Raw genomic sequence first — 25,764 nt, forward strand, 5'->3', positions numbered from 1 at the left:
GGTAAAAACAAAAAAGGGGGAGACACCCAGGGTGATCCCGGGCCCATAAATCGGGACAGCTGGCAGTGTGTACCAAGCACCCATACTGATTTCCTGGGGCAGCTACCTTGAAAAAAGAGACAATCCTGGGAAAACTTGGACAGGTGGCAGCCTACCTGTGAGGCAGGGCAGTGCCATGACTCCTCTTATGCCAATGGAAACTGAGGCACAGAGAGGCTAAGGCCAGATCCTCAAAGGTATTTAGGCTGAAGTCACTGGGGGTTAGGAATCTGGATACCCCTTTGAGGATCTAGACCCAAGTGACCGAGCTAAGGCCACACAGGGAGTCTGTGGTAGATCTGGGAATTGAATCAGGTCTCCCAAGTCCCAGGCTAGCAGGCCTAACCACTGCACCTTCCTTCCTCTCTAGCTTATCCCCTTAGCTTATCCTGGGCACCAGGTAAAGGGCCCTTAAACCATCAAGAACTGGTTGTGGCATTTCCCCAGGAAAGATGGTTCATTGGTTACAGTTGTCATGTTAGGGTGAAATGTAGCCCAATGGTTTCACAGGTGGCAGGGAAAGGCTCCAGCCCCGGCAAGCTGACGGTCAGAGGTGGGGCGGGACGGTACCTGTTATCACTGGTCACTACTGACTCTTCCTTTGCTGCTGCTCTACCCACTTCCCAGCGCCTCACCGCGTTAAAAGGAAGAGAGAGAAAGAGCCCAGAGTTTAATTTAAATCACGTCTCACAAGCTTGTTCTTTTCTCAATCAATATTGCTTTTTGCATCATATCTAATCTCTTTTTTCTCCAAAGTAAAATTTAATTAAATAATTCTAATGAATGTTTAATGATGTTCTTTTGTCATTATTAAATCTGTCATAAAAAAGAGTCTGCAGACCCCCTGCCTCTTTCCCCCCCGTAACCATCCCCCTTCGCGTCCCCCCTTTCTGTCTCCCCTTCGCTCTGACATACGCGGCCCTGCTCACGCGCTTGCCCCCCCCTTCCCCCCCCGCCGACAGGGCTGGCGTTCAGACCTGCAAACAGGAAATGAGAAAGGGAGAGACAGGATATTGAGTTTGGATACTATCTGGATCAGTAATATCACCCCTAGCTACTGTGGGAGGAGAGGAACGCTTCCCTACACAGAGAATACTAATCTAACCCACCAAGGCTTTACAGAGGCGGTCAACAAGGCAACACAAAATCAATATGAATTGATAACTCCAGCTCGAAATTCACAAACCTGGAGCAAGCGGCTTGGTTGGCTTGTGCTTTGCAGACTGAAAAGTGAGCGGGCGGGTGGAGGGGATTCGTCTCAAGGGATGAGAGAGGGGAAACGCCAGCAGGAGCATTCTATCCTGGATGTAAGATTGGGACCAAGTCTCCAAAGGCCCTTTCCAGAGAGAATTGGCTTCCTTGTATCAGACGTGCTTGTCTCAGAGTTTAATCAGAATCTGGAGTTTTCTAGGTGAACTGGGACGGGGTAAATGGGAGCCATAACAAGAAAAAGCCCAAAAGTCAAGATTCTCAAAAGTACCTGGTGATTTTGGATGTCCAACTTGACACCATAAAGTGGCTTGATTTTCAGAGAGTCCTGAGCACCCAACCCCTGGAAACTAGTCCCCTTTAACATGCCTCCCACTGGGCGCCCTAAATCGCTAGTCACTGAAAATCTCTAGCTAAGGTGTCCAGATCTCTACTAGCGGTGACAGGGTGCACGAATCTGTTGTTTCTACAGACAACGCCGTCTCCTTGGGAACTTCCCCACAAACTGAGATCTAGAGATGTTTACAGAAATTTCCTGACATAAATTGTGGTTTCTTCAAAATAGACATTTTCCATGGTGGAAAATGTCTATTTTGACAACAGTTTAAATTTTCCAATCAGTGGAAATGTAACGTCAAATCCAAATTTTGAAATGAAACCACATTTATTTCCTTTGTAAATCATATCATTTTGACATGTTAATTGTTTTGTTCAGATTGAACATACTGAAATTTTCCATTTTGACATTTACAATGAGAAACTTTTTGGGATTTCTTTGCTTTCTGAAAATTTCTGGTATTTAAAATTTTTGTTCTGATTCAGAATGAAAAGTAACTTCAAAGTGGATGAGATTTCCTGTAAAAGGACAAATCCATTTTTCAAAGAGCTCTTCTACGATTCGTGTGGACAGGCCGGTCTCATCTCTGCCCCTCCACACATCTCTGGTGACCGACGCGAGCTCTGCTCTTTCTTGCTCCTCAATCCCACAGCTCTATCGGCTGCGCTCACTCACCTGCGGCCTGTTTGAGAACCAAATGCAGGGCCAACAAAGTGCACCGAAGCTACAGCTAGATCTGTGAGTGGAGAAAACAAAGCCTCCCAACCGTGACGCTGCTTCTGCGGGCCCAAGTGCCCTGTGGTTGTTTGTCTCAGGGCACTTCAGAGCTCTGCTTCTCTCAAAATTTCCCCTGTTTTTAAAAAACCTCGAAGAACTTACACTGAACTGTATGCTGGTGGGACTCCAGGCCAGGCTGGCAGAGATGCCGGGCCTGAATCTCCCATTGCCATTCTCCCTAGGCAGTCATGTGCCCCTGTGCAAAGTGGACATGAAGCGGTATTGAATCAGAGCTGTGGCATTTTGCACCCTCTCTGCACTGGCGTGAATGATGGTCGGTTTCAGTGGACAGGTGAAACCATCAATGCCATTGGCTGGATTCTCAGTGCTGGGCATGTTTGAAAATCTGGCCTCCTTATGGGCAGCCTCAGCAAAGAGGCCAAGAGATGAATGAGCTTTGGAGACTCGCTTCCTCTCTGTGCCTCAGAGAGGGTCTCTCTTAGGCAGTGCAGGGCGTGTTGCATGGGACACCTGCCCATGCTGTGCTGCTCTGAAGGAAGGGAAGCGCATTTCACCAGCCCCACACTCGCTTAGTGACAAAGAATGAAATGCCCATTTGGGCTACAAGGCCCTCACGAGTATCAGAGCAAACACTCACCTTGACAGTTCTCCTCCAGAGCATGGAATGAAACCCCCCTGGTGTCTTTCGCTGGGTCCTCTTTCAGCTCCGTTTTCTGCCTTTACAATACTTGGCAAAAGTCATAGCCCAGGCATGGAAGAAAACACGTCAGTGGGAGGTTCCTGGGTAGTTTTCACTCTTCCATCAAAAACACTGATTTTCGGTAGTAAAATGACCATACTGAGCACTTACCATCTTGGAACATAAGCTGTCCATTCTGCTGACGTTAGGTATTTCTGCGGTGCTCTGGCTGTAGCATTGCAGACCAGTTTTAATAGAATCTTCTCATCACCTTCATGTGAAATAGGCAAATGGTTATTATCAGCATCGCCCATTCACTGAGGAGGAGATTGAAGCAAAGGGCGGGACCGTGACTTGCCCAGAGCCCTAGAGGGGCTTGGTGTCAGAACATAAGAGTTCCTGCTTTGTTCCTACACCTGTGCTCAGAGCACTCGATGGGGACCTGACCTTCTGTTGCCATGTAGCCATGCACCCCGAAGCAAAGTGCTGCTGGTGGCCGTGTTTGGAACCCGCTTGGCCAAGGTGCAGATAACTGCGTGCGATGCAGGGCCCGGGCCTCTCTCTTTCTTCTGCGTCAACAGTGAAGCTAGCTCCGTGCTGACTGGGGCGAGAGTCCCTGCCCTGAGGAGCTTGCGGTATAGATCAGAATGATTTCTCCCTGACTGGGAATGGAACCCACCCAGCTGCAGCAAGAACACTGTCTCCTGACCACCAGGGAGGGTGAAGGGGGATACGTTGGTTTTCCAGAATAGCTTTTCCTACAATATATTGATGGTTTAAACTCTGCACCTACAAATATGTCTCCTTATATCAGGTGGTGTTGCATCCAGCAGCACAGGGGAGACCAGGAAGACTGGCAGGAGTGGACAGATAGTTGGCCTCTGTCCTGCCTGTGTGGAGACTTTGTATGAAAGGGGCTGTATTGTAGCCACTGGTAATTCGTTCTAGTTAAAAATAAATACGAAAGAAATTCCAGTAGTTCCCTTTGGCAGAGCCCAGCACCCCTTGCTGTCTGAGATGCTGGTTTGCAAGAGGCAATGGACTGCTCTTCTCCAACCAAGATGAAAGTTTGGGAAGGGCTATAAACCCACCTGCTTCAGAGCAAGAACCCCAACCCCAAATTAATGAGGGTCAGGAGGGAACTTCCCCTGAGGCCTGGTTATCCCACTGCTGCCTTCTGTGGGGTGTTCTTTGGAGCAACAGGTGCTGCCCACTCTTGGAGATGGGAGGCTGGGCTAGATGGGACCCTTGTCTGATCCCTCCTGGCAATGCTTCTGTGCCTGTGGCTGAAGAACCAAAGATGACAGTGAAGACAAGAGGCCGTGAGCATGCTGTGAGGGCATTGTTACCATCTGCATCACAATGACATCTGCACATCCCCTGCAGCCACTTGGTTCAGCCCTCATGTGACCATTGTGGGCCTCTTTCTACTTATATAATTCCAGTGAAACCTCTCAAGGCCACCAGTGGGGTTGGAAAGGTTCATCTCCTTGAGCCCCTTTTCTCCACCCCTGGTCTGTGTCCAGAATGACTGGCTCTGGGGTGGGGAGAGAAGTGGAGGTGTTGATGCTTTTGCACAGGGAAGGGCATCTTTCCCATTTTGCCCGCTGCTCCTTGGCTGGCAGCGTCCCTCCCTCCCCTGCACCTGACAGAGACACTCACTGAAATGCAGCCTCTCACTGGCAGGACCCAGAGAAAAACAAATTTTTTTGTTAGCATTCTGCAGCAATATGACAGGCGCCCTATGAATTCTGGGAGATTTTAATAAAGAAGACAGGACTGTGAAATTTAATAAAAGAGTTCATCAGATTATATGGTGATGGCTCAGTGCCACAGAACTGGCAGTAATATCCTCGCAGTAGGGGGCTTAACCCCTTGAGGCACAGAGCAGAAGCACTGTATTAAATCTTTCAGTCGCGCTTCACTCTTGTCACTTTAATATTTATGAATCTCCACGGCTTTGGGAACTAGTCGGGTGTTTTGTTTGTTGTTCATTTTTTTATTTAAGGACCAATTTTCATCCCTAGCATTAACAGACTCAAGCCCAGACACTAACTATCGGGGTATAACAACTATTCTCTTCAGAACTGATATCAAGGGTAGTGCAGGGCCCAGCCAGTCAGACCTGCTCTTGCGAGGTTCAGAATTTGGTGCTTTAATAACCAAATGGCAATCAAAGTAAATGTTGCTAGCGATCAATTTAGAGATCTTCACAAACCTTTCCAGTATTCCCTGTTCCAGGCCCAAAGTTCCCACATATTTGGTGTCTCCTTCATTTCAATGATGAACATTTTTTACATTGGGTAAAAAGAATCATCAGCCAGCAGTTAGTTTTTCCCACGAACGGAATGAGGTCTGTGTCACTGTAAGTTCCCTGTGGGAATAGTTTTAAGGGGCTCCTACTCTATTCTAGTCTATACAGGTTCTTTTACCACCCTCATCATCTTAATAACTTGGGCACCTTTTAATTGTGCATTAAGCAATGTAACTAACACCTGTCATGTGAGGTTCGTTCTTTTTGTCGTCCTCTTCCCAAGCGGAGAATTGTCTGTGTTGTTTTGGTAGGGATTTGTTTTTGAGGATTTTGTTGTTTGTTTTTTAGTGTACATGGTGCTCCGTGTTTCTGTTAGAGAAAGCAAGACTGAAGAAGTGTGTCTGGCCCTGGGAGCTGAAGGTGGGGAGGTTTGTGACAGCCCTTAGTGCCTGGGCTAGTTTGTTCTCTGACCAAGGCTCTGTCTCCTGCATAGACGAGCTTTGGTGGAAAGTTCCATGGCTCCTGAGGAGAAGAGTTGTAGCCATAGTCTTCATCCCAGAGCTTTAGGGCCTTTTAGTTACCCTGGGCCCAGGCCATTGGGTACCAGGAAGATAAGTGCCCAGGCCTTTGAACTTGATACGATTTTCTGTGGGAAGCCAATACAGAGAGCAGAGGACAAGCATGACATGCTGGCAGGAGCCCAGGCGGGGGCACCTGTCCAGGAAGCATATTGCGTGATGTTCTTTTCTGAGTGAAGCTGTAAAGGATTCTCTGTAATAACGCAGCTGCTTACGAAGTGCTTGGAGAGCCCTGGATGGGAGGTGCTAGAGATGGGGCACAGGGCAATGGTCACCAAGTGCGGTGTGGGTTTATGGTGCTACATCAGTCCCGTATGTGATCCGTATCACGTACAGTCACCACTTAGTACTCTGGGCGATACCTCTGCATTCTCTTGCTCACACAGGCCTCAGTCCCACCAGTCCTTGCACCCTCATGATGCTCAGGGATAGGGTTAACTTGGCAGGCGTTCATCAGCCTCAGGGTCCCTTGCGCTGCCCCATCCTGCCCATCACATTTACCCACCCTTGCCCCAGCCCCCATGCAGGATCCCGACTGGAATGTGAGCGTCTGCAGCATGTCCAGCCGTTGCTGCAATCTAGCCCCTGAGCAGCTCCTTCAGGAGAGCCCGTTCCCTCCCCATCCAGCCCATGTGCTTTCCCCACAGGTCCCTCCCTGAAGTGGCCAAACTCAGTTCTGGGAACTCGTTGATGTCCACTGCTTTGGGCTTCACTTGCCCCCCAAGGAATGATCCGTTTCAGAGGGAAGGACAGATGGTTTGGGCCTCCAGGGACTGGCTGTTTAAGCAGAAAGTTTCCCATCACCAAAGAGTAGAGATCTCCCATCCTTCTGGTGACTGTGCACAGAGGACAGAGCGTTTGCACCTTTGGGAGCACACTCTGCTCCTGAGATTGTGCTGCCAAGGGTTTCCCCTGAAGCGGGGAATGTTTGCTGCACAGATCCTGGCAGGAGGAGGGGCTGTATGGGGCCTGCTGTGCTTAAATTCTCACCAGCGAGAGAACTGGCTTAATTAACTGTGGCTTGGGTGTGAACAGGACCCAAGGGCCCCTTTCTAGAGGAGAACCCCTGCGTGTCCCTTCCCGAGAGGCTAACAAATGCCCTGGGGGGAAGATCCGTGAGGAAGTGAGAGTCTCCCCAAAACTGCTCCTTCACTCTGGCCTCGGCGTTGCTAACGTGACATGGAAATGAAGCAGAGGGGAATTTTGCCCCTTAACCCCTCCCCACCTGCCCCATATTATTGAAGGAAGTCTCTGCTATTGTGGAGTGAAATAAACTCCTTGAAATGAAAGAGCGTATTGTATTTCCAGCGCCTCCTCATTCCACCCTGTGTGTCTCACCCCCCCTGCTCCTAGCCCGGCATGAAATCTGGAAAGGGGCTTTACAAGTTCCACTTCAATATTTCAGACAGCTACGATGGATTTTGCAGCTCAGTGTTAAGTAAACAGACCTTGCTTAAGCCAGGACTGCTTCATTTTGACTAAACCCTAACTAAATAAGCTGGCTTCATGGAGCACAGGCCTCATGGCTTTCAAGGCCGCCTTAGCCCTTGCTTCATTAACACCTTTTAATCCCACTGGTACAATCTTATACGCTCCAAATTACCCTTCCCAGGCCTGGGTCAGGGCCCTCCGTGCTGCCACACAACAGGTCAGAGAACTGCTCAATAAATTGCTGCTCAGCTCAGCCCCATCTGGAGTCCCTTGGAGGGGCAGAGCCCTCGCTCTGACTGTGATTCCTTCTCCAAAGCAGTCTGCAAGGAGAACGGTGCCCCCAAGAGCGACAGGTCTGGCTCTGTAGGGATTAATGGGCTGTTTAGGGAGTTGCGGTATTTTACTAGCACTTGAATCCGATAGATGATGGAGTCTATTAAATAGCTGAAAACAGTTGGTCTCTGTAAACCCTTCCCAAATATTCTGTTGAAGAGGCAAATCGTATCAATGAGCTGCTGTAGAAGGAAATAGAAACAAGATATCAGACTTTTCTGGGGCTTGTGCAGTTCAAAAGAGATGAATAGAGGGAACTTGGACCAAATACCCAAACAAAAGCACTCCTGAACTCTAGGGTGTGTGAAATCTGTCTCTGAATTTTGCAGCTGGGAGGGGGGGTGCCTCTCTCTAGCATCCAACTTCCATGCTTTTTTGCAACAGTCACCTCTCTCCCCTACCATGGCATGGTTAGAAATTTTTGCTAAACTTCCTAGGGAAAATTAGTTAAACTCCAAGTCTTTCACAGCTGTTTCAGTGACTGAACAGTTTGCCTTTCATTCAAAAGCAAATTCTAAAGGGTGGGGATGGGGCAACTCTGCGCTGCAGAAGCGGATGTTGATTGTTTGAAGGAAAATGGGAACGCGGAATGCAACCAGATCTATACCTTATGGTGAGCAAAATTCATCTTGGTGCACCAGTTAAGTGCCACTTAAATCCAGTGCATAGGCCCTCTGAAAAGAGTGTATTGCACCCAGTGTGAGGGTGAGTGACAGCAGCAGGCAGGGGATGCCGGATCTCAGGGTTCTAAAATCTTGTAAATGACACACAGTATAGCTCCATGGAGGATTTTACTTTGGGAACAAAGGCAGAAAGATAACTGCATGTGGGGAAGATGGTGCCCCTCCGAAGGGGTCTCTAAAGTTCCACCCAGTGATCATATGCACTGCACACTTTGGTAACTGAAGCATGAGCCATGGATGGTCAATCCACAACTGATGAAAGGAAATCATTTGTCGTACAGTATGTGATTAGGCTGCGGAACTCATTGCCACAAGATGTAGTTGAGGCCAAGAACTGAGCAGTGGCCATTTCTAAAGATAACAAGAATATCCAGAGTTACAATAATTAATGCTAACAGGTATTTGTGTAGGTATACAAAACCTCAGGCATGAAAGCTTAGGCCAATCTCTAAAGATTAGTGGTCAGGATGAGACCTTAATGGGGAGCAGATTACCCACATCATAGCTCCTGAAGGGTTTCCTGCACCTTCCTCTGAAGCAACTGGTGCTGGGCGTTACCGGAGACAGGACTTTGGGCTAGATGGGCCATGGGTCTGATCCCATCTGGCAATTCCTATGGTCCTGCGGCAGGACCCAGTGCTGCATTTTCTCTGTGATAGGGGACTGCTCTCTCTGTGATAGCTCTCAACTGTACAGTGACAGCCCACTCAGCCGCTGATGTCTGTCCAGCCCGCAAAGTGGAGGGTTGAGCTGTCGGACAGCAGCATTCCAGCATGAGCCTGATGTGTCTTTGTCCTTGTCTGGATGGTACAGCTGCTGCCTATGAGAAAATGCTTGGTACAGGTGTACCTTCTAAGAGGCAATTTACCAACCTCCTGTTCTGTCAGCAGCACTGGGCCCTGTCCCTGGCTGCCCCAGAGGCTTTTCCATGTAGCTCTTCAGAGCAGATTTTCCCAAGTATGAGCCAGCTTCCCTGCCCACCATCCACAGACACTTGTTCCACGGAGCAATCTCTCCTCCATGCCCTTTTAACATGGTTCCTTTTCCAGCAGGAAACACAAATTCCACCATTTGTAGAATTAATTAATTTGATGCAGGCTGAGCAGGTATGAAGAAGGTGACAGATATCTGTATTAACTTTACAAATGTTATGTGCCTCTACTTGATTACTACCATGCTGTCTACTACATGGTTGCAGAGTTCATTCAGTCCCAGGTGGCTTTTGCACACTGTAGGAACTGAGATCAATGGCTGTAGATAGCCTAGTTGCTGGTGCTTAATGGACAAGACAAGGGTCAAGGTCTTTTGTTTTGTCTCTAAGTGGGAAAGGGACAGGGCTCTTCAAGCAGGAAACCTTAAATAAAGAACTTGGAAACTGTTAAGACAGCAACCCTGATGCACAGAGGCAGGGTCTGCAGTGATGCAGATGGTAACACGGTCCCCAGAAGAGATAGCGTATCAGAGCTAAATCGAGCCCACCTCAGTGTGTAGCCCTTTTATAGTTCTAATCCTTTTCTCTCTGGTTGCTATATTCCCATGGATAAAATAAATAATGCTTTGTTGTGGGTGTCATTGCATTTTCTTCCTGGTCACAGCTCCCAAAGGGGAGTCTATAGAAGGGGCCAAACTCAGTTGGACCTGCCAAGGAAACATGGTTGGTAAGCAAGGGTGCTGTGCCCTGGAGACCCAGTGTAAAAGTGGGGTGAATCACTGAGAGACATGCAGGCACCAGACTGTCACTGGAAAGGGTGCCTATGAAGAAACTGAAGGGTATGTCTACACTGCAATCAGGAGATGTGATTGTAGCACGTATAGACGTAGCTGAACTAGCTAGATCAACGCTAGGCCAAGTACATCTAAACATGCTGCAGTCGCACCTACAATTGCTGTGTAGACATCCTCTGACTGAGGGATCAAAGGTACAGCTCACTCTGAACTATGGCAGCTGGTGAATGAATACACCTGCTCAAACTACCCAAACAGTGAGCAGTGACTGCCTCTGTCCCTGTTCCTCGCTCTCCCCACATAGGCCCATCACTCAATGGAGAGGAGTCATTATGGAGTTTAGAGAGGAAAGTTGAGGTTTGGGTCCAAATTTGAAGACACCACATGTTTCTTCTCAAACTGTTGGCCTCTGATTCCAGCTGAGACCTAAGCTGCAGTGGAAACGTTTTACTTGAAAACCTTCTGTTCCCTGCTAGTGACCAAATGCAGCAGGAGCAACGCTTTTGTCTGCTCAGCGACGTGCAAACACAATCCAGCATTGAATTCCTTTATACGTTTCAACAAGTGCAGCGAAGTGTGAGGCTTATGTAACTACTTGATCCTGGCATGGCGGTTTCACACAAACACACAACCTCATGCCAATTGTCAGTTCAATTCATTATTGTTATTTATTATTTGTATTGTTGTAGCACTTAGGAACCCAAGTCACAGACCAGGATCCCATTGTGCCTAGGTGCTGTACAAACAGAGAACAAAAAGATGCTTCCTGCCCCAAGGAACTTACAATATAAGATAAGAAACAACAGGTGGATACAGGCAGGGAGCACAAAGAAACAATGAGACAATATTGGTTGGCATGGTGGGCAGTGGTCTCTGCACACCAGCTACCTACCCGGTGTCACAGCTATACTTCTTCAGTGAGACTTTTTGGCATGACTAGCCGCATGAGCATTGCCAAAGTGTGAGAAAAAGACCGACCTTTCAGGTATCTGTCAAGGGTGGGTAGGACCCATCTAACACATCGCCTTCTTTCTGGAAGTTTGATTGTAGTATGGCCTCAATGGGTAATGCACCTGTCCCTGTAGTTTGTGAGTGCCAGAAAACGTGGGGGACAGGATGGCTTAGAGGGCTGGAAATGGGACATTGAGCCTTTTGCCTGTAAGTAACTAATCCAAATGTGGTCCCAGATCAGTAGTGGGTGAAAGTTGATATGATCTGAATGCCGGCTTGTGCCCTGGGGCATGTGAAACAATTTGGCTGTTGAACAAGTGGGCAGTACCACAGTTAGCATCACGCTGCGTCCTCATTGGCTGACTGGACCACAGGGTCTGAACTCGCTCCTCGCACTGGGTGCGTTCTTCCAAAGAAGGTGAGAGATGTTCATAGTGGATGGGAAGCTCTCCCTGCAGCTGCCTGGGCTGTCCCCTCTCTGTGGACACACCCAGGGCTGTCAATCCAGCATCTTTGCTGATGCTAAATTCACTTCAAGTAATGAACCTGGAAACCCAGTTAATATCTACAACATCCTCCCATGTGGCTTCCCGGGGCAGCTGCATTCAGACACCATGCAACCATGTTCTCACCGCAGCCGCCCTTCCCTCCTCTCAGAATACTGGCTGCAACGGAGATGTATTCTGTTCCTATGACAACCCAAACAATATTACCTTGACTTAAATGGATTCAGGCGATATTAAAACCGGCCTCTTTAGGAATTCCTAGTGTTGGAGGGGCTGAGAATTTTAATTTTGTGTAATGCGAGCTGACACCATGTTTATGAGCTGCTTGCTGAATGTTTTCTTCAATTAGTACAAAGCAGAGCAGATTTGTTTTCAGGGCTTAGCTTGGGAGAGGGAGGGTGTGGGGCACATAGTTCCTACGTGAAATTGAGTTATGTTACTGCAGCTGTGCATCCCTCAGTTGATCACAGCTGGAAAGGCCATCCTATGAAATCCAGGTGAGATGGCCAGCACCTGAAGGGGTCTTTAGACAAGACTCACTAACTGCCTCGTTCTAGTAGCAATAGGAGAAAGGGGCGAGTCAGCTTGGCACCTATTGGGAAGCTGGGAATGGGCAGGCCTCTTCTCCCAGCTCTGATATCTGTTTCCAGGTAGCTTTGCTCCACCTAGTACCTCTCACAGCTTTCACATTTAAAACCAGTGCATGCACACAAACACATGTGCATTTGCACACTCAAGACATTCACCTGACCTTGTGCTTATCTCTACCATACCCTGTCCTGTGCAGGATCAAGGTGAAAGCAAGTTTTATGTCAGGAAGTTTCCCTTTCCCTGCCCCTCCCAAGCAATACTGAACAATTAGCCTGCAAAACTCATTGCCACGGCATACAGTTGAGGTCAAAGGCATGGAAGGAAAAAGGACTAAAAATAGCTTAGATATTTATCTGCATAATGAAAATGTCCATAGCTGTCATGGTAAGGATTTAAGGATTTTGTACAAGAACTAAACCCTCTTTCAGGGCATGATCCCCGCTTCGGACTAATGGGAGTCAGGATGGAGAGCTATCCTGCAGAGTGGCTTGTATTCCTAATAATTCCTGAATTCCTAGTATTTCAGCTGTTATGGCTGTAGCGCTAGCCACATGCTGGACCTATCCCTCACCTTCTAAAAGCCTGCATGTCTGGATGCACAAGAATGGTAGGGTTGGGGTATGTTACAGGAGTGTGACTGGACCTGCTGCTCCTGGGAAGAACTAGCTGAGACTAAACATGATCCATGGGACCAGTCTCTCTAAAGACCCAAGAATCTTCATGTCATGGAGATTTAGTCTCAAGTGTGGTACATTCAAAAATTACTCCCATCCCTAGGAGGGAAATTCTGCAAACCAAGGAGACAGTGGAGAGCCGCTGCATTTAATAGTTAGGGTGGTTTGGGTTGAGATCTAATTCCAGAAGAGAGGCTGGGCACGTTCAGTGACTCGTGCTTTGCATTTTTACAGTTACCACAACCAGTATTAGAGCACTCTTCAGCAAACAAAGGCATACCTAGATCCAGTGGCTGGGCGTAAGTAATTAGCTGGTAATTAGCCATTGGAACAGTCTCCAAAGGGATGTGGTGGATTCTCTATCACTTGGAGTCTATAAATGGAGATTGGGTCTCTTTCTAAGAGAGATGCTCTAGCCTAACCACAGACTATTGCAGGAAGCCCTGGGTGAAATTGTCTGGCCCGAGCTATGCAGGACGTCAGACTACATGAACAGTAAGGACCTTCTAGGCTTAAAGTCTAGGAACATAAATAACTTGTTACTCGGTAATAAGCCACATGCTTGTAACTGATCACAGATCACAGTTAACACGGAAGTGTTTACTTTGTCTTTTCACCTCTGCTTGCCACACCGGATGCTGGTGTCAGAGAGGAACAGATTTGTAGGCAGCCCACCTCTGGGACTGTGCCTGGAGCATGCATCCCACCTGCTCCTCTGGGGCAGTGTGTCGGTGTGGGTTTGGTTTTTAAACACGTCACTCAGTGTTTTTCTTTATACTGAACTTCCATTTCAAACTCAATTTTTAAAGTAAAACGTGACTCACAAAAAGACGGGGGTGGGGGTGGGGATGTGGAGAGAGATGGAGAGGAACACAGACAGACAGAGAAAGAGAGACAGCAAGAAATCCCGCGCGGCTCCAGTTGGAATGTCCCAGCCGCTGCAGGCGAAGGCCATTGCGCAGCACAGCTCCATGGTGGTATTTGGAAGGGATGAGCTCTCCCCTGTAATCCTCTCCATCCCGCTCCGCAGAGTTTGCCAGGAGGATTAACCCAGTCTTGTTCTCAATCCCAGTTTATGAGTTCCCTGCTGGTGGGGAAGATCCTGTGTGTTTAAACAACAGCCTAATTAATCCCCATTTTATTACTTTCTCTTGTCAAGTGGCTAAATGGAAGCTGTCAGCCGGCAGCCACCGTGCTCACATTTGTTTAGATCCCAAATTACTTCATCAGAACCATCTGCTCTGAACACCGGGCACTCAGCGATTGTTTATTTCTCTCTCAGGACGCCGCAAGGGCCACAAACAGCCTCCTCCGGGGTTCCCCGTGCCGGATCCGTACAGTCCCCAGGGACTACGTTATTAAAATGAGTTTAGGGGTCTCGAAGGAAGCCTTACCTGCTGAGACCACACTAACAGACTGAGCCGGGTACCATGGTCCCTGGGGGCTTCTCTGTCCTCAGGCTGCATTCACTGACTCCACTGGCCTGAATAGAGTGAGAGGTATCGGCCCTGAATGAGCCTCCAGCAAAGTTCATTCAAGGGCAGAAGAGGCACTTGGGACAGCTCAGCCACACCCAGGAGGGCAGCGTGGGCGCTGACTCCACAGGGAGTTGAAAGGCCGGGCAGGCGTGTTCCTTGCAGAGCTAGCTGGGGAAGTCAGGGGCAGCATGAGCCAGGAGCAGTGGACCTAGCCCAGTGAAACCACTAACCATCTAGGGGTTATTTTTGATACCTGTAGGGCCGAATCCTTAGCGAAGGTCAGCGAGCACAGCTCCTTTGACTCCACCAATGGCCTTTTATACCGGCTAATGACCTGGCCCCTGGTTTCCATATCCACTTTGTGGTGCTTCCCTGGGCCCTGTCCCACACCCCCTCTCCTCCCCCTCACCAGGTCACTGAGCTGGTAACCCAAACTCATTTGCTCTCTGTCATCCTGTTCAGAACCACCGGACTTGCTTGGGAGCGCCTGGCAGGCCCAGCCCGACCCTGCCTCAGTGGCCTGGGGCCTGTGTCAGCCCCCAGAGCACCCGATGCTGCTGTTTTCTGTCCTCCCCGCCGCAAGGGAGAACTGGAGCCTTTCCCAGCTGCTGCGGAGCCCCCTGACTGGTGGGACTCCTGACCCCTCATACATCTGCTCTACCTGCTCCAGTTATCAATGTAGGCATTTATACCATGGCATCACAGTGCCCGTCCGTATCTATAGTGTCTAGCAGAGAACAACCCTCACCCTGAGCCACTGCTCTGACCACTGAAGCCCCAGTCATAACCGGAACCCCCTTAAACCGCTCCAGAATCTAGGTGTTAGCCCTATCAACCCAATACTTCCCATAGCTCCAATACCCCCTGAGTCCTTCATAGCGCCGCTGCCCCCGTAGCCCTAACCCCTAGGCCCTGGCTGACTGCTTTGTTCCCTCCCTGGCCACACAGGCTCTTCCAGACCAAGTGCAGCAGCTGCCTGAAGGCGATTGCCCCATCTGAATTCATCATGCGGGTGCTGGAGAACGTCTACCACGTCCACTGCTTCTTCTGTTGCGAGTGCGAGCGACGCCTGCAGCGTGGGGACGAGTTTGTGCTCAAGGAGGGGCAGCTGCTGTGCCGCGGCGACTATGAGAAGGAGAAGGAGATGCTGAGTGCCATCAGCCCTGCACCCACGGAGTCTGGTGAGGGGCCACAGGGGACCTACCTCCTCGGGGCCAACAGAGAAGGAGGGGATGGAGCGAGTGGACCCCCCACACAGGGCTGGGACTGCGGGGGTCAGAGGACCAACCCCCTCAGCGCTGGGGCTTATGGCACTGCTAATGTAGGGTGTTGCCGGGATACTGCCTGGTCCCCAGGGGACAGGGTGGGAGATGTGGGATGCCCATGGAGGGGTCCAGTCTGTGTCCTCTGGAGCATCTGTCCACTGCCCACTGTCTGAGCCACGAGCCGGGACCTTGGGCTAGACCGATGGCCCCTTGGTCTGATCCAGAGCGGCAGGGAGGGAGTGAATGGCGGGGACACTAGTGGTCTGATCTGAAGGGTCGGGGTGGGTGGATACTGGGATAGAAAGGTCCATTGGTCTGATCTGGGCTAGCCAAAAGGGAATAATATTGGGCTAGATGGACCTTGCTCGTCCTATGCACTGTATCTTGGGACAGGAGCCCTTAAGGTCATGGCCCTTGCTGAGGACGTAAGGGACCAAAACCCTGAAAGGGGAGGAAATTTCCTGGCTTCGCTGCTACAGCAGTTGAGCCAGAGAGGCCCAGGCCTGCCCGTGGCAGTAACAGCTAACGGTTCCCCTTCCAGTGAAAAGCGAGGATGAGGATGGCAGCCACTCCCACGGCAGAGGAGGCGAGGAAGGCAAGGACCACAAGCGCTCCAAGCGCCCACGCACCATTCTCACCACTCAGCAGCGACGGGCTTTCAAGGCCTCCTTTGAGGTTTCCTCCAAACCCTGCAGAAAGGTAGAGTGCAGGAGGGAGCTTCCTCACTGCCTGGGCCAGAGTCCCCAGCCCGGCTTTTATGCTCGCAACCCCCGCCCTGTAGTCCTATGGCCTCAGAGCCCAGAGTCCTGCCTCTACACTCCCAGCTGGGCTGCAAAGCAAGTACTTCCAGAACACATCACAGGGGACTCCGGAAGAGAGAGACCAAGTTCCCTTCTGACATGCGTCTGGCCCAGCAGCAGTGTGGCACATATACCGTGGCTATCTGCTGACTCCCTTTCTGTGCACGGCAGCTTTAAGCCTCAGCGCAGCTTGGCAGCCAGCTTGTTTTCATTTCAGTGCAGATGGTTAGAGAGGAGATGCACACACTGGGCCAGAAGTTCCACTACCCTGCATCTTGTGCTGTCATTTATGCCAGTGCAGAGTAGGTGCCTTCTGGTCTGAGAGCGTTTCACGCCCATTGTCCACTCGTGTGAAGGATGGCATGAGGGGAATTAGGACCACTCTGAGCCGTTTCACAGGCAGCAGCTTCTCTTGTTCTCTTTCTCCTCTAGGTAATGTCAGGTGTTTATAGTATTGTGCAGATGAATAGAAAGACAAGTTGCCTACCTTGGTGGGTTCACAGTGTAAATTCAGAGTAATGACAGGAGTGAAGTGGTAAACAGGAGTTAGGGGACCCTGCCCTTTGGGGGCACAGTTCCCTGCAGGGAGTGAGAGATTCCTCCTTTTAGATACTTTTCTGTGCCCATCATTTTCTAAACTCTTGAGAACGGACAACTTCTCTGTGGAACTTACAATCCTAGGACAGACAAAAACTCAGAAGTTAGGAGTAGGCACTTCATGTACAAGTCAACATGACTCATTGTTGGCAGCAGACTAGATTTGCAGCAGGTGTGAGTTTCTAGGAAAGATCTGGAAAGGGCAGGGGACCATCAGGTGCACAAGGTTAGGGACACTGTTCTAAACATCAGCTGAGTTGATCATTTCCCAATATAACAAAGCTCTAACCCACCTTTTCCGACTCCTCTCCCCTCTGCGGGTAGGTGAGAGAGACCCTCGCAGCTGAGACAGGCCTGACTGTCCGGGTGGTGCAGGTCTGGTTCCAGAATCAAAGAGCCAAGGTGAGTGACTGCTTTTCTCGTCGGAACCAAGCTCTGTGGCCCTGATTCTCAATTGCACTGAGGCCCTTTGCACCATTCTGGCAGTGTAACAGGGCAGAAACAGCTCTCTGAGAATCTCCCCCTACACAGGGGGCCTCCCCAACCTATGCGGAGCTGGTGAAAAGACCCTGCTCCCAGACAGTGGCACATAGGGGTGGATTGAGGCCATGGCTGGTGTGCTCTTTGCTCTGATATTCTGTGCTTCCCAGGGCCTGTTGGGGCAACATGAAACCCTAATGAGGCTCTCTCTGCTTCAGGACAAGTGTCTGTGTAATATCGGCACTGCTCCTTCACTGGAGAGGGAGAAGGCAGCTGCCCAGCAGGGAGCTAACTGCAGTGCATTTCCCCAGCCAGACCCGTAATACAAACTTAGGGCCTTGCTTGCTTCTGCTGGCAGATGAAGAAGATCGCTCGCAGACAGCAGCAGCAGCAGCAGCAACAGCAGGAGCAGGAGCAGCTGGGCAACCCGCGTTTAGGGAGCGGCCGTGGGACCGGCCGCAGCAGCAGACAGAGCAATGATGACAGTGAAGGTGAGGCTTGGCAGAGCCTTGGGATCAGCTCCCTGCAATAGCAGGGAGGAAGCAATCTGGGACTGAGTGGGGTCGGCAGAGCTGTGCGGGTATGGAGCTGGGGTGCTGCAAGGCAGGACTGAGGTGCACTGGCATAGCTGAGGGGAAAGGAAGTAAAGGGGAAAGTCTAGATTAGCTCCTCCTGGCAGACTGTCAGAGGAAAAAATGGTATAATGTGTAAAGCACAGGTCTGGGACTTGGAATTCCAGAGTTTCAGTCCCTGCTCTACTAAAATCCCTTTGAGACCTGGGGCAAGTCACTTCCCCTCTCTGCCTCATAATCTGTACAATTATGATAAACCTACTTCCTAGGAAAAAGAACGAGGCGTGCTTGTGGCACCTTAGCTACCACAAGTACTCCTCATTCTTTTTGCTGATACGGACTAACACGGGTACCACTCTGAAACGAGTTCAGGGGGTGTCACAATGTTTTGTAAATCTCTTTTAGTCCTCAGATGTAAGGATGGGGCTGTAGAAGAGTGAAAATTAATTGTGATCTTTGCATGCTTCAGTACATCTGATGTCCGTTGTGTCTGACTACGCAACAGGGGCTCAGTTATTTTACCAACAGGTGAATTGGGAGTCTCTTCAGTTTAGCTTTTACATAACAAAACCCATTTTTAATTTATGGCCATTTTACCTTTTACTCCGGGATTAAGGGTCCCATGCTCTCATACTAACAGCCCCTTCTCTGCACAGCACCCTAATGATGGTGAAAAGAATCCAACAGAGATACACTCAATCACTTGACAATATGGACCTGTCATAAAAATCTTGTCACAAGCAGTTTAGAGCCATACTCTAATGGCAGGACAAGATTTCCAGCAATGGCCTGTGATTCTGGATGAAAAGGGCCCAATTTCCAGAGGGCAGGTACTCAGCACTTTCTGGGTCTCTTTCACGTGTCTCAGGTTGGACACCCAGAAATCATTAGTCACTTCTGAAAATCTTTGGCTTCGGTTCCACAGGTGTAAATCCAGAATAAATCCATGGATTTCAGTGGAGTCACTCCCAATTTACGCCAAAGTAACCGAACACAGAATCTGGCCCAAAGTAACAGTCTTTTACTGCATATTTGTGCAGAGCCCCATGTAATTTGCAGGGCCCATTACAGTGGAGCCTGATCCTGGTGGAGGTCAGTGGGCACTACTGTATTACTCACCTCAGTCCCTGGAAAAATCATGGAGCAGGTCCTCAAGGAATCAATTCTGAAGCACTTAGAGGAGAGGAAAGTGATCAGGAACAGTCAGCATGGATTCACCAAGGGCAAGTCAGGCCTGACTAATCTAATTGCCTTCTATGATGAGATAACTGGCTCTGTGGATGAGGGGAAAGCAGTGAACATGTTGTTCCTTGACTTTAGCAAAGCTTTTGACACAGTCTCCCACAGTATTCTTGCCAGTAAGTTAAAGAAGTATGGGCTGGATGAATGGACTATAAGGTGGATAGAAAGCTGGCTAGATTGTCGGGCTCAACGGGTAGTGATCAATAGCTCCATGTCTAGTTGGCAGCTGGTATCAAGTGGAGTGCCCCAAGGGTCGGTCCTGGGGCTGGTTTTGTTCAATATCTTCATTAAAGATCTGGAGGATGGTGTGGATTGCACCCTCAGAAAGTTTGCAGATGACACTAAACTGGGAGGAGAGGTAGATACGCTGGAGGGTAGGGATAGGATACAGAGGGCCCTAGACAAATTAGAGGATTGGGCCAAAAGAAATCTGATGAGGTTCAACAAGGACAAGTGCAGAGTCCTGCACTTAGGAGAGAAGAATCCCATGCACCACTACAGACTAGGGACCGAATGGCTCGGCAGCAGTTCTGCAGCAAAGGAACTAGGGGTTACAGTGGACGAGAAGCTGGATATGAGTCAACAGTGTGCCCTTGTTGCCAAGGCGGCCAATGGCATTTTGGGCTGTATAAGTAGGGGCATTGCCAGCAGATAGAGGGACGTGATTGTTCCCCTCTATTCGACATTGGTGAGGCCTCATCTGGAGTACTGTGTCCAATTTTGGGCCCCACACTACAAGAAGGATGTGGAAACATTGGAAAGCGTCCAGCGGAGGGCAACAAAAATGATTAGGGGACTGGAACACATGACTTATGAGGAGAGGCTGAGGGAACTGGGATTGCTTAGTCTGCAGAAGAGAAGAATGAGGGGGGATTTGGTAGCTGCTTTCAACTATCTGAAAGGGGGTTCCAAAGAGGATGGTTCTAGACTATTCTCAGTGGTAGCAGATGACAGAACAAGGAGTAATGGTCTCAAGTTGCAGTGGGGGAGGTTTAGGTTGGATATTAGGAAAAACTTTTTCACTAGGAGGGTGGTGAAACGTTACCTAGGGAATGCATTACCTAGGGAGGTGGTGGAATCTCCTTCCTTAGAAGTTTTTAAGGTCAGGCTTGACAAAGCCCTGGCTGGGATGATTTAGTTGGGATTGGTCCTGCTTTGAGCAGGGGGTTAGACTAGATGACCTCCTGAGGTCCCTTCCCACCCTGATATTCTATGATTCTATGATTATAATACATCAGAACATATTATCACATTCTGTACCCACTGCTTCCACCTGTTCCATTGATTCCACGTTAGATGGAGCAAGTGTTCATGGACTAGATGGGCTCATGGTCCCCTATCCCAGGATTCCCCAGCAGCAGCTGCTGTCGCTGGATCAGAACAGCTACAGCACAGACTTGTACAGACAAGGGCTCACGCCGCCCCAGCTGCCAGGAGACCATCTGCATCCCTATGGTAAGCGGGTGGCGAGGAGGCTGATGTGACTCAACGCCAGAGCTGAGCTCAAACCGCAGTGTGGAGTGGTAGGACCCAGTCCCACTGTTATTACTGTCTGACCCATGCCCACCACAACCAGCGCAGAAAGAGACGCCAGGCAGGACGTGGCAGCTGTACAGATGGCAGAGTATTTAAGGGGTAATTTGTGTCTCATGCCTCTTTGGTTCAAAGCTACCCTGAGAAGGTGCCCATGAAGGGTGGGGGGGGTGTCTCCCGGGATAAGGAGAAATAGCCCAGCAAGATGGGACAGGTCACCCTGCAGTACCTCACAAAGCCCCAGCTTTCAGGTCTAGGGCTCACAGACTGGATTCATTTTCTGGGTGGAGAAGGGAGGGGGATGGGAAGGCCAGGTAGAGGATATAGCAGGGGTGGCCAGATTGTGGCTCGTGAGCCACATGCGGCTCTTTTACAGTTAAAGTGTAGCTCCTGGAGGACCCCCCCCCCCCACATTCTTCACCTACCAGACGGGGGGAGCTCAGGGCTTCTGCCCTGAGGCGGGGTGGTGGGGTTAGGGCCTTCTGCCAGAGACGACTGGTGCCTGCTGAGAGTGGTGGGGGGCACAATTTAAAGGTTCACAAACCCTGGAAAAAATCGGGGTGGGGGGCAAGTGATCCCATGTGTCTCGCTCATGCATCACCTCTGGCTTCTGCTCAGCGGGGAGCGGGCGTCTCAGGGCTTCAGCCGCACAGGAGGCATCTGCTGCAGCTTCAGCCCTGCAGGCACACGTGCCAGAGCTCGGGGCTTCAGCAGGAGTGGGGCTTGAAACCCCAAGCCCAGTCAGGTGTCTCCCATGGAGCTGAAGTTCCAAGACCCCCTTCCCTGCAGGGCTAAAACCCCAAGACCCCTCCATCCCCGCAGAGCTGAAGCCTCAAGCCCAGTCAGGGTTGAAGCCCTGAGCCCCGGCAGATGTGCCCCGTAGGATTGCCAGGTGTCGGATTTTTGACCAGAACATCTGGTTGAAAAGGGACCCTGGTGGCTCTGGTCAGCATCACTGACTGGGCCGTTAAAAGTCCGGTTGGTGGGGCTGGCAGGCTCCCTGCCTGTCTCCGTGCAGCTCCCGGAAGCAGACAGCATGTCCCCCGCTGCACCGTGTTCCACAGCTCCAATTGGCCGGGAACTGCCTCCAATAGGACCTGCAGGGGGCGGCACCTGCACACGGAGGCAGCTCAGAGCTGCCTGGCCGCCCCTATGCCTAGGAGCCGAGGGACACGCTGGCTTCTTCCTGGGAGTCACCTGTACCCCGCACCCTCTCTCGGCTCCCAACCCCCAGCCCTGAGCCCGGTCCCACACCCAAACTCCCTCCCAGAGCCCACACCCCCTGCAGCCCAGAGCCCCCTCCTGCACCCTGAACCCCTCATTTCTGGCCCCACCCTGGAGCCCGCAACCCCAGCCGGGGCCCTCACCCCCTCCAGCAGCCCAACCCCCGCCCCAGCCCAGTAAAAATGAGCAAGTGAGTAAGGGTGGGGGAGAGCGAGCGACAAAGGGAGGAGGGGATGGAGTGAGCAGGGGGTGAGGCCTCAGCGAAGGGGCGGGTCAGGGCAAGGGTATGACCTCGGAGAAGGAGTGGTCAGGGCGGGGCCTCAGAGAAGGGGTGGGTCAGAGCAGGGGCGGGGCCTCAGAGAAGGGGTGGTCAGGGGCAGGGCCTCAGAAGGGGCAGGTTAGGGCAGGGGTGTGGCCTCAGGGAAGGGGCGGGGCAGGAGTGGGCCAAGGATGTTCGGTTTTGTACGATTAGAAAGTTGGCCACCCCAATGCCCTGGCTCTTGAACTTCTGAAAACTGTCATATGTGGTTCGAAGGGTCAGTAATTTTGGCCACCCCTCGGACATAGGGTGAAATTCAGGGCCAGCACAAGTCCTAGCTCGCTGCCCACCAACCCCTCCCTGCTGGGCAGGGCACATCACAAGACTTAGACACCATTCAAGTGCCACTTACGTCCTAATTTGAAGATTTAAGCAGGATCTAAGAGTGCGTAAGGCCCTGCCCAGGGGTGAGAGGCTGGGGGGAGGCTGGGCCTTGTGCTCCCGGGAACTGCAGTGGCGAAAGGAGCAGAACATGGGGATGCCGCTCCCAGGAGCCAGTGCCCCACACCGGCAGCTCCTCCGACCCAGCCGTACCGCTCCCAGCCCCACCCCCCGCCCTTCCACACAACTGTGTCTCCTGTCTGGGGTCTGTACAGCCCTGCTGGAGGACAGGGCTGGGGACAGTACAACCGCACTGGCTCCTGAGAGGAGCGGCCCCATGTTCTGCTCCTTTCGCCACTGCAGTTCCTGGGAGAGCCCTGCAGTTCAGCGGATACCGATTTCTATTCGTGGATATCCGCATCCACAGATAGATACTTGTATCTGCGAAGGGCTCTACAATTAATTCTTGAAAATGTGTCTTTCTGGTAGGGTGTACCGGCAATAAATGTCTTAAAGGTACGGCGTACCTGACCGTACCGGCTTACTTCACCATTGTCTTTCTCTCACTTTCCTTTGCTTCCTCCTCTAGACTCGGAAGGTGTTTTCCATGACATGGACAGCGACAGCATCAGCCACTTGGGAGACTGCCTGCTGTCAACAGCCGAAGCCAACCTCCTCCAAGCCCGAGTGGGTAACCCCATTGACCGACTCTACTCTATGCAGAACTCCTACTTCACCTCCTGACCATGGGAAAGTCCTGGTCCGTTTGTGAGTGTCTTGGACAGACATTGTTCTGAATTCAGAAGGAGGAGTGGGGAGGAGAAACAACCCTTCAGAGAAACTCTTTGAACCCCGCACAATGGAAGAGGCGGCTGGGTTTGCCAAGCACATAAGCACTAATTCATGAGGACCTTCCACAGCCCAGAGGACTCAACTGCGTTGCCTCTCCCCTCCTTTTCTCTAGCCACAAGTAGATGGGTGACATGATGTTGTTTAGCTGTAACTGTAGCAGTTTGTCCAGTGTTTATGCTTTAGAGCATTACATTCTTCAAACGAGACTGGCCAAGTTGCCCAGAGTCAGGCTTGGAAGTGGCATCTCCTCTGTTGGCTGCATTTATTTAAACCTTGGTGCAGCTGATCCATTTGTGGTGCCATTGTGCCCCGCTGCGAGGGATTTCACCAGCCTGCCCCTTCCTGGGCCTGCGTCATGGGAAAACATTCATTTTCCTTGGGGAAGGCCAGTGACTGAGGATGCCGCTACTTGATACCACTGCCATTTTGGAGGCTGCCTGCAAGGGGGGTGATTTAGGCTTTTTAATGGCTGACACCATGGAGAAATGCAAGACAGGTTGGTCCCTGAGGGAAACAGCTTTGCTTGGGGACAGTATTCACCTCCAGGAACAAAAGATTATTTGGTCTCTGTTATGATGCGAGGAAGCCAAGAGACATGTCCCTGAAGAGAGTAACACATCTAGAATGGCGTATCAGCCTCTCCCAACTGCCTCTGCACCCCTCCCTTTAAAAGGAGGCTCACTCCATCCATTTAAAGTAGAGTGAAGATCTCATTCTCACAGCTGTAACACTGCAGATGCTGTCTTCACTGGCTGCTGTTTGTTTCTTCTAAAACTAGTGGTGTGAACAGATATTATTTAAAAATGTTCTTACCAGAAACCCCTCCCTACATGTTTCCATCTTGAGTGGGATTTCTCCCCCTAACTATTTACCCAGTTCACTGGGATCTTCCCAGTGGTTTGCTTCCCTCAAATACATGAGGCGAAGAAAGGGTTCAATTGCGTTATCTTGGAATGTGCTCTGTGCCAAGTCACTTCCCCTCCAACAGACTGAGTTTGTCCGTGGCTTTGAAAGCAGCAGGTAGGACGCCCAGATTCCGCTGAGAGACAGCACTGTTTCTTTGGATGGGGAGGACCAACACTTCTCTAAGCATGAAGCTCTTACAAGCTCTCAGTGTGGGGCAGTTTAGGGTTAGAGATTAGCAGGCAGGGTTGGGGTTTTGGCATGGAAGGTTTATAAAAGATGCAACAGACAGCAGGAGAGAGTGAGTGGAAGTTTAAATCAGATATTTAAGAAGAAAATTCTTTACTCACTCACCCAGTATTTTATGTTTCGGATACTGTATGGACAGCTGGCACCCCCAGAAATGGCAAATGGTTCCCTGTGAGCCCCGTTTTGCGCAGGCTGGTGGAAGGAGTAAGAGCCTCCAGAATTTGCCTTCACTCAGTTATTCAAACACTCACTGAGGAGAGGACATCCCCAATAGAAAATAATAACTTGGCATGAGCAGGACATTTAAACCCTGATCCCTAGAGTTGCAAATCCAGCAGTTAGGTTTGCGTTGCAGCTATCAGAGAACCTGGCTCACTGATGTTTCTGTACATAGTGTCGATTTGGTTCTAAGCTCCCCCGCTTTATCAATCTGGTTTCCAAGTTATGCAAACCCTTCTCAAATGGAGAGGAAGAAAAGGCTAATAGTTATCATTGCTGTATTTCTGTGGGAGCAATTTGTGAACATTAATAATCATGAGCTTTGGGAGCACAAGAGACCCATTCCCAATATGCGTTGCCGTCTATCAGGAATTCCCCATCTAGTCAAGGGAGCTCATGGAGACCAGGCACAAAAAACTGGTGCATAACTGAACCAGAACCTTCGTAAAGCTCATACCATCATTGCTTTCCCCATTAATACAGTTGTGTAAATGTGCCATTCATCCACGGGCAGTCCCCTTGCCTCTTTGTTTACAAAATGATACTTTTTATCTGGATCCTCCCAAGGTCATCAGTATTGGATGATTTTTGCCTTTCAGGCAGTTGTGTAAATAGTTTACAGACATTTTGATGTTTCATTTAAGGGGAGTGTCCTCTCCTGGGGGAACTGGCAATTTGTGAGTTACCTCCATCCCCACAGGCAAGTTCTGTGGAAGCAGTTTTTCCCTGCTCCTTCCAGCCTGAGTTGCTGCACTCTGTCCATTCCCACCTCTGTTGTGTGTCTCTCCGCCCATAAGAAGTGAGACTGAAAACTCCCAGCGCTGTTTCTTTCTTTCTTTCAGTAGCTTTTGCACTAGAAATGGTCTCAGTTTAGATTAAGTTTGAAGAGAATGTTTCAGTGAACCATGTGCAAATTGATATGTTTCCTCCAAGCGCTGGAGGCAGCTTCACCCCTGAAATCCTACCTTTGCTCCCATTGTGA

The 25,764-nt window shown here is 50.3% G+C and overlaps 1 protein-coding gene across 1 annotated transcript in view; it reads left to right on the forward strand.

Moving 5' to 3' along the window:
- Positions 1 to 23,303, forward strand: part of LOC144277689 (LIM homeobox transcription factor 1-alpha-like) — a 59,172-nt gene extending 35,869 nt beyond the window's left edge. The window contains exons 4-9 of the mRNA XM_077838635.1: positions 15,155 to 15,387; positions 16,013 to 16,170; positions 17,193 to 17,270; positions 17,707 to 17,839; positions 20,459 to 20,617; positions 23,149 to 23,303. Coding sequence (XP_077694761.1) covers positions 15,155 to 15,387; positions 16,013 to 16,170; positions 17,193 to 17,270; positions 17,707 to 17,839; positions 20,459 to 20,617; positions 23,149 to 23,303 — 916 coding nt within the window. The remainder of the gene's footprint in view (positions 1 to 15,154; positions 15,388 to 16,012; positions 16,171 to 17,192; positions 17,271 to 17,706; positions 17,840 to 20,458; positions 20,618 to 23,148) is intronic.
- The last annotated feature ends 2,461 nt before the right edge of the window (positions 23,304 to 25,764 follow it).

The sequence above is a fragment of the Eretmochelys imbricata genome, chromosome 20 (genome assembly GCF_965152235.1).
Source record: "Eretmochelys imbricata isolate rEreImb1 chromosome 20, rEreImb1.hap1, whole genome shotgun sequence".
Classification (NCBI taxonomy): domain Eukaryota; kingdom Metazoa; phylum Chordata; order Testudines; family Cheloniidae; genus Eretmochelys; species Eretmochelys imbricata.